Source organism: Bufo bufo, chromosome 2 (genome assembly GCF_905171765.1).
Source record: "Bufo bufo chromosome 2, aBufBuf1.1, whole genome shotgun sequence".
Lineage (NCBI taxonomy): Eukaryota > Metazoa > Chordata > Amphibia > Anura > Bufonidae > Bufo > Bufo bufo.
The window spans coordinates 290,396,922-290,405,376 of NC_053390.1; the positions used below are offsets into that span (position 1 = coordinate 290,396,922).

The 8,455-nt window shown below is 45.4% G+C and overlaps 1 protein-coding gene across 1 annotated transcript; it reads left to right on the plus strand.

Moving 5' to 3' along the window:
* Nucleotides 1–42: 42 nt before the first annotated feature.
* TWNK (twinkle mtDNA helicase) lies at nt 43–8,050 on the plus strand. The gene is made up of 5 exons (XM_040416713.1): nt 43–1,430; nt 3,040–3,280; nt 4,530–4,637; nt 5,673–5,814; nt 7,495–8,050. Exons 1-5 carry the CDS (start codon nt 182–184, stop codon nt 7,732–7,734), a joined length of 1,980 nt encoding a protein of 659 aa, XP_040272647.1. The 5' UTR covers nt 43–181; the 3' UTR covers nt 7,735–8,050.
* Nucleotides 8,051–8,455: the final 405 nt, after the last annotated feature.

The following is an 8,455-nucleotide window of genomic DNA, read 5'->3' on the forward strand; positions in this document are numbered from 1 at the left end:
GCGGGCCTTGTTCAGTAACCGGAAGTGACGTGAAGGCGCCAATGTTTTTCATATGACAGCTGACATGATGGCGCCCTCCAGGTACATGTGGCTTGCCCTGTATTGTACATGCGTGATAATGTGAGTGGACGGGGTGGGCGCCTGGTACATTGGCGCTGAGTGGCACACGTGGCCGAACACGATGATGCGATGTGTGTTTCACAGGGTGATCGCTGGTAGAGGACAACCTCTGCTCCCACGTGTCCTCACACCAGCTCTGCTGAAGCATGGCTTTGCCTCCGTTGGAGTTTCTCGCCGACATTTCAAGAAGGACCTCTTATCCATCCTGGATGGCTCTGTTACCCCAGTGACTGTGACAGAGATCCGCCAGTATCTCAGAGACCACATGATCTCCTTCCATGATGGCTACAGCTGCCTGCATGTCCCCAGCCCCTTCACCCCTAACAAAGACCACCTGCTCTTCATTGACAAGACTACAGGGAGGTTTCTCTGCAAGGACACCTTGCTGGAGGGCACCTGGGAGGACTTTAAGGACAGCATGGATCTGCTCACAAAGGAGGGCTCCTCCTTCCTCAGCCCTGAGACCCTGAGAAGCTACCTGCAGGACAGCGACTCTGAGGATGGAGAACGGCACCTGAACCACACGGAGATCAGCAGGATCTGGAATAAAGCCCTGTGGTTCCATGACCTGGAGGAGGAGGATGCCCAGCTGATCAAAGCCATGTTTAACATCTCGAAAATAACCAACAGTACCCTGAACAAGTTCGGCGTCAAGTGTTTCCAACCTACCAAAAGTCTAGTGTTCCCATGGTACAACCCACGAGATCTCACCATGAAAGGGTTAAAGTTGCTGTCCGCTGTGTGTCAGGCAGATGTGGTGAATTACATTGAGACGGTTTATCCCGGACCTTCTCGTTACCATAACTTGTTTGGAATTACAGTGATGGGGAAGAAGGACACGGAGGTGGTGATCACCAGCCAAGAAGTGGATAGTTTAGCTGTCCATCAGGCCACGGGGATCACCACGGTATCTTTACCACGTGGGATAAATTGTTTCCCACCTGTACTTTTGCCGTTTCTTGAGCAGTTTAAGCGCGTCACCCTGTGGCTTGGTGATGATCTGCGCGCCTGGGAGGCTTCCAAATTGTTCTCTCGGAAACTAAGTATCAAGAGGTGCTCTCTGATACGGCCCGGGGATACACAGCCGAGTCCCCTGAAAGCCTTCAATTTGGGGCTTAACCTAAATAAACTCATCAAGGCTTCTCTTCCAGCTAGCCACAAGTCTATCATCTCATTCCGTCAGCTGAGGAGTGATGTCTTCAGCCAGTTAGAGAATACAGAGCAAGTGGCTGGGGTGAAATGGGCAAGATTTCCTGAACTGAACAAGCTACTTAAAGGCCACCGGAAAGGGGAACTGACAATATTTACAGGTAAAGCTATAGTCATCTTTGTTTTGCAGTAATGGACATGACATTTTATGAATGGGGCCACAGCGCTGTGCGTACGGGCAGGAGCGCACACTGCTGCTCCTGCCTGTGCCCCCCGGAGGTTTACTAACCTGGTACCCTGTAATATGCCAGGATTAGCAGAGCGGGCTCCTGCCTGTGGCTGCTCCGCTAAGCTAAAAGCTGACATGCAGGACTCTTAGCGAAGCAGGAGCCCACTCCGCTCAGCTTATCCTGGCATAGCACATGAGTACAGGGTACCCATGTGCTATGCCAGGAGTTAGTAAACCTCCAGGGTTTACGGGCAGGAGCAGGAATGTGTCCGTACTCCCTGTGCTGCGGCCCCATTCATAAAATGTGACGTCCGTACACCGCTGAGCATTCAGCGGTGTATAGAGAAGTGAATTCTAAGCGCACAGGGAATGGTGCGTTTTAGGGGGGTAAAAGTGTAACAAAAATATAAAAAAAAGCCTTAATAAAGTATAATAGAAAAAGTGTTACTTAAACATTTAGTTACTCTTTAAACCAGGCAGTCACAGGACGCACCAAATCTTTCACAGCGGTGCACACTATATGATAACTTTGGCACGTCTTGCTGTATACTTTACACTAATTAGGGTGCCTTCACACGCGGCACATTTTGTGGTCGAAAATTCTGTGACTGAAAAAAAGTTCCATTCACCTTAAAGGGGTATTTCCATCACAGACCATGGGGGCATATCGCTAGGTAATCCCCCCCATTGTCTGATAGGTGCGGGTCCCAGAGGGAGAAGGAAGCGGGGAGAGTTGTGGCCACCACCAAGTGCTGCTCCCATACAAGTTAATGGGAGTGCACCGCGGGACCCGCACCTACAACAAGAACGGATCGGGGAGAGCTGTGGCTGGAGGGATCGGGGTTTCCCAGGGTCGGTCCATCACCAAGCGCTGCTCCCATAGAAGTGAATGGAAGTGCACCGCGCATACGGTGGCCCCCGCTCCCATTCATTTCTATGGGGCCGACATAAATAGCCGAGCCAGCGCTCTATTTTTGGCTGCCCCATAGAAATAAATGGAGGGCAGCTGCGCAGTGCATCCTCCACTACTTTACCTGCTCCGTTCTCTGGGACCCGCACCGATCAGACAATGGGGGCATGTCCTAACGATATGCCCCCATTGTCTCTATGATGGCAAAACCCCTTTAACGGAACTTGCAGAAATCAAACCCATTAAAATGAAATGATTCACTGGCTGAATTTTCAGCCGCAAAATCTGCAGCGTGTGAACACACTCTTATACCAACGACCACATGGAGCGGCCAAGTACCACGCATTTAATCAGTCTTTATTGTTAATTGCCATGCAACTGCAGAAGTAGAGGCCAGCACTACTGTGGCTTCATATTACAATGTACTGCCCATATATAACTTGGGTGCTGAGACTCAGCTGCTGTCTTCAGTGGTGCTCAATGAGAAGTACAAATGAACAGTCAATCAGAGAAAGCAGAATGCAGGGCACTCACCTTCGGGTAAAAAAGTCTCTTTATTGCATAGGCAGGTACATCAGGTGTGGACAGGTAAGGCATAAAGGTTTAATACGTCTCTTTTTCTTTCATTTAGGCCCAACTGGTAGTGGAAAAACGACATTCATCAGTGAATATGCTCTGGACCTCTGCATGCAAGGGGTTAACACTTTATGGGGGAGTTTTGAACTCAGCAACGTTCGCTTGGCAAAAGTTATGCTGACCCAGTTCTCCCTGCAGCGACTAGAGGAGAGGCTAGACCAGTACGACGAGTGGGCCGATCGATTCGAAGAGCTGCCACTTTACTTCATGACTTTCCACGGAGAGCAAAATATAAAGTAAGTCACCGGAGACTGGACATATACATAGTTACCAACAGTCCTGAATTTGCTGGGACTGTCCCTAATTTTCAGAGACAGACCCTTCAAATTTGTGCTGAAGATGGGTCCAGGACAGCCTGTGGGGTCTACTTTTCGCTAATTTACCGACCGCAGTGTTATTAATAGTAAACCTGTTCTGAGAAATCCTATAGCAACCAATCTGGAGTCCAGCTTTCCTTTTCCTAGGGCTTTTAGGCCCCTTTCACACAAGCGCGTTTTCCATGCGGGAAGTGAATGCCTAGCGCCCGCACTGAATCCTCACCCATTCATTTCAATGGGTCTGTGCACACGAGCGTTGTTTTTCACGCATCATTTCAGGATGTTCTATATTCTGCGTTTTTCACGCAGCTCTGACCCCATAGAAGTGAATGGGGCTTCGTTTTTCACTGAAGGTTGATAGAAGATGTTCTTTGTAAATCTTCTTCATATTATTTTTTTCATGCGCAATCAAAGTCAAAACTGATCGCACCCGCACGGAAAAAACAGAACCGGTAAACTTAATTGCAGACAAAACTGAAGGAACTTGCTTGCCAAATGGTGCGAGAACGCATCCTGACACAATCCGTATGGTTTGTGTGAAAGAGGCCTTAAGCGTAACGTATTGACAGACACGCAGATTTCAATGGTCTGCCGCCTGCTATTGTAAGGTGGTTTCCAGGGACTTACTGTATAATGTATGCCATTGTTTGTTTTTGGTTTTTTTTGCGGATCCATTGTAACAATGCCTAAAACGGACAAGAATAGGACATGTTCTATTTTTTTTTTTTTTTTGCGGGGCTACGGAACGGACATACTGAGGCGCAGAGCACACGGTGTGCTGTCCGCATTTTTTACGGACCTCATCACCTATTGAAATGAATGGGTCTGCATCCTATCCGCAAAAAAAAAGGAACGGACACGGAAACCAAATACGTTCGTGTGCACGTAGAGTGGTTTTCCCCATAGACCTCAATTGGGTTGTTAACATAAAAAAAGATAGTGTGGATTTTTTTTTATTTTTTTTTTATCACCTTCTTGATGCTGTTTTCATGCGCACGCCCTGCATACCAATCCTCACTGTACAGGTAGCCTTAAAATGACACTCGGTATGTCTGCAGTACCTGTCGGCACTTTTTGGTCCTTTTGAGTCTGCTTAGGCCAGTTTATTACCTACACATTGTCTATTCTCAGCTTTTCTGTGTAACCGTTTCTTTTTCACCCCGTTCAGGTCTGTGATTGACACCATGAAGCACGCTGTGTACATGCATGATATTAACCACGTCCTCATTGATAACCTGCAGTTCATGATGGGCCAGGAGCATCTCTCTTCAGATAAGTAAGAACTAGTTGTCACTTGCTGTATTTTAATTGCGTGATTGGAAAATGTCCCATATAAACTTCTGATGGGTTATCGGAACTTCTGTAAGTTTAGATGTAAGGCGACTTTCGCACTTGCGTTTTTGGCGGATCTGTCATGGATCTGCAAAAAACGCATGCGTTAGAATAATACAACCGCAACCGTTTTTCTGAGACTTTTGTACTGATGACCTATCCTCTTGTCATCACCTGAAGATACTCTAGCTGAGCAATGAATGGGGAGATCTCTGGATCCACGTGATATATGGGGCTGGTTCTAGCTTTGTTGGAAAAAGCTTGTCATGTACTATATGACATAATATTTTTTCACATTAATTATGGAATGACCCCTTTAAATGCTGTAAATGCCAGCTGTTTGCAGTGTTGTGGGGGGCATGAGGGGAGGCTGGAGAGTAAAGTTAGGCTGTAGCTGATTGGCTGAGGAGGTATAGCAGTTATCAGATGACTGTCACTGTCCTGGTAGACTGCACGCTTTAGTAGTCTAGAAAAGGAGTGTCAGCTCTTGCGTCTGCTTAGCAAACTCTGCTAATCTCTTGCTTTTACCATAAGATAATTCTGAGCCCTCTTTTTTTATTTTTTTATTCTGCATTGTGATGTTTCTAGGTTATTCCTCCTGGAAATGTCTGAATGCATTGACTACTGGCTGTTTCCATTTCCTAAAATGTCAGAAAAGCTGAGAAAGCTCTTCCTATCATTGTAAAAATTCCTCCGATTGTCCTTCTGATAATATGGAATTGACAAGGATAGGGACAATGATTCCTATAATTGTTAGCCATCTGATGGAAGAAAACATAATGAATGCTTTTATTTTCCCTGAAGCTATTTTGACCTTATTGCTAAGCATTATATGACCTAAGCACTGAATTAAAGGCATCGTTTTGTATAATTTCAAAGCTCCAGTTTTCTTTCTTTGGTCCTGACATTTTGCACATGTATGTTTTGAGTCGCCATCCTGTTTTCAGATATGTATATTACATTTTTTATTTTTTTTTAGGTTTTCAGTACAGGACTACATAGTTGGGGCATTCAGGAAATTCGCGACTGAAAATGACTGTCATGTGACATTAGTCATTCATCCCAGGAAAGAAGATGATGACAAGGAATTGCAAACATCCTCAATTTTCGGCTCTGCAAAAGTAGGTGGTGAATCCATACCTGACCTGGATAATCGCTCCCACTTCTACTTAGTACATGATATGTTGCTTAGATTTCTCAGCGGACTGCTATAAAAAGACTGCTCCATATCAGTAATGGGGCATAACGGTTCTGCTTGGACCTAATATATAACTTGGCCGTATGATGGTCAGGTTTGGAATTGGGCCATCCACCGGCATCACCTATGTTAACGTCACCTTCATCGGTGTTCTGAAGAATGTGGCAGTTAAAGAACGCACTCCGAACTGCCTCTAACCCCTCCGTGTTTAATATGCATGTGTGCGGATAATTATGAGGAGTTGGATGAAAGTGGTACGAAGTCGCTATGACGCCCACAAGAAAATTTTATCTTAGTGGACCGATTCTGAGCCAAGCACTGACCTCCTAAAACTTGATTGTAAAAGGCCATTAGTATACACACAAGCCTTTCCTGACAGAGGAGGCAGGGTGGGGGGTTGGATTGGATGGGTGGAATCTGCAGACCTTCTTAAAGAGGACCTGTCGCCAAAAAGTGCAGTGCAATCTGAAACCGCCATGTTATAGAGCAGGAGAAGCTGAGCGGATTGATGTATATTTTTGTGGGAAAAGATTCAGTAAAACTTGTAATTTGTACACTTAGCTCCTCCCTCCTGTACCGATAAATCTGCAGCCCTGTGAAGTGCTATCAGTGACTGACAGCTATGTCTCTGTACTCTTATGCACACAGTGCTATCACCTACTGATACCCCTTCCCTCCGGTACTGATAGCGGTTCACAGGAGGTGGAACTATACAAATGTATAAATTACAGGTTTTACCGAATCTTTTCCCACAAAAATATCTATCTGCTCAGCTTTGCTGCGGCCCTCCAGCTGTTGGAAAACTACAACTCCCAGCATTCACGGACAGCCTACAGCAGGGCATTGTGGGAGTTGTAGTTTTACAACAGCTGGAGGACCGCAGGTTGAGCATCCCTGTTCTAAACGATTTCACAACCCTGGTGTAGTAAGCCTGTGAATGCTAGAGTAGTGTTGAGCCAACTTCTGTTTTCAAGTTCAGCGTACAAGGTTCGGGTTATCTAAGAATTCCGTTATGTATTCCGCTACCACGGACTGTAAGTTATGGTTGGTGGTAGCAGAATCCATAACGGAATTTTTGGATAACCCAAACCTTGTACGGCGAACTTGAAAACACAAGTTCGCTCCTCCCTACCAGAGAGTTTAGTGGGTTGGAGTGAGTAATTGTGAGTTACCTAGTTTAATGCGTCTTGTCCGCTTAATATGACAAATATTGGCAGCCAATATCCCTTAGATGTGGATGTCAGATAGCTAAAGGGGGAAGATTTGGCGTAACCCTGTGGCTCAAAGTAGCAGAGTGGGAGGTTGACATTAAAATCTGGGTGACCCTTTATGCTCCCGTTTGAGTCTAAGTCGTGATCCTGACAGCTGTAGTAAATTTTTAATTACATGCAATTATTCAGATCCAGGTGCTGGTTTGAAAAATGTAGGATATTTTGTGGGACAAGCCCTTTAACATTGTTTTATTCTGCTCCTCTATCTCAATCATGTCTAACATACATTGTCATAAACTTTGCACATTTAGTCGTAAATTGATTGGATGTTGTGATGAGCCAGATTATGAGACTTTTTTGTTTTTCATTTGCTCTTTTTCTCATGCCCACAGGCCAGCCAAGAGGCAGATAATGTTCTCATACTTCAAGATAGGAAACTGGTCAGTGGCCCAGGGAAGAGACATTTACAGTTGTCGAAAAACCGCTTTGATGGAGACGTTGGGGTTTTTGCACTGGAATTCAACAAGTCCACACTGACTTTTACTTCTTCCAAGAGCAAGGCAAAAGTGAAGAAAGTTGCCAAAGAAAATGAGGACGCTGTGCCGGATCAGGCACCACCAAAAAAGAAGTAAACAGGAACGTTTGTGCTTGCTGCTGAACTGACATTTCAACTGAGCTTTTGGTACATCTGAGTCCAGGGCCAGGATGGACATGTCATACGTTTTGTGAATACATATTTGTTATGTAAAACACTATTTTATATTGTTGGTCCTCATTTCAAGATGGATCTGTAAGCTAAATTTCAACATTTTGTTAATTTTTTGTATAAAACATGTTGGAGTGTCTGTCATGGTGACATACCTGTTTGTCCTCTATCAGATGTCCTGATAAAATAGAAAAAACGCACCAAAAAATGTGTACTTTTTCTCACTGGAAAAATTATTTTTGAATTGCGCTGATTTTTATTATAATATTTTTTTTTAAGCTTGTTTTGAGGGCCAGGTGACCTGGCCCTCAGTGACCATACACAGTAGACATAGGTTAAAATAACCTGCTGCCTTCACAGAACCGGCAAACCTTCTAATGTGTGTGAAATGCTCTGCTGACAGTTTGTTCGGCAGGTGTTAAGGGAAGACAGAATTGGGCATGTTTACTTTAAGGCTAAGTTCACACGAACGTGTGTGATCCGTGGCCGTATTGCGGGCCGCAATACACGGCCACAGTTCCGTGTGAATTCTGCATCACGGATGCGGACCCATTCACTTCAATGGGTCCGCTAATCCGGAATCGCGGAACGGCCGCACGGGACGGGACCCCTCGGAAGCACTACGGAGTGCCTCCTGGGGTTACGTC

Excerpts from the sequence above, each read along its gene's own strand:
- TWNK (XM_040416713.1), top strand. The coding sequence starts at position 182 with ATGATGCGATGTGTGTTTCACAGGGTGATCGCTGGTAGAGGACAACCT. Across the intron at positions 1,431-3,039 it reads GGAACTGACAATATTTACAG|GCCCAACTGGTAGTGGAAAA; the intron begins GTAAAGCTATAG and ends TCTTTCATTTAG. Across the intron at positions 5,815-7,494 it reads CAATTTTCGGCTCTGCAAAA|GCCAGCCAAGAGGCAGATAA; the intron begins GTAGGTGGTGAA and ends TCATGCCCACAG.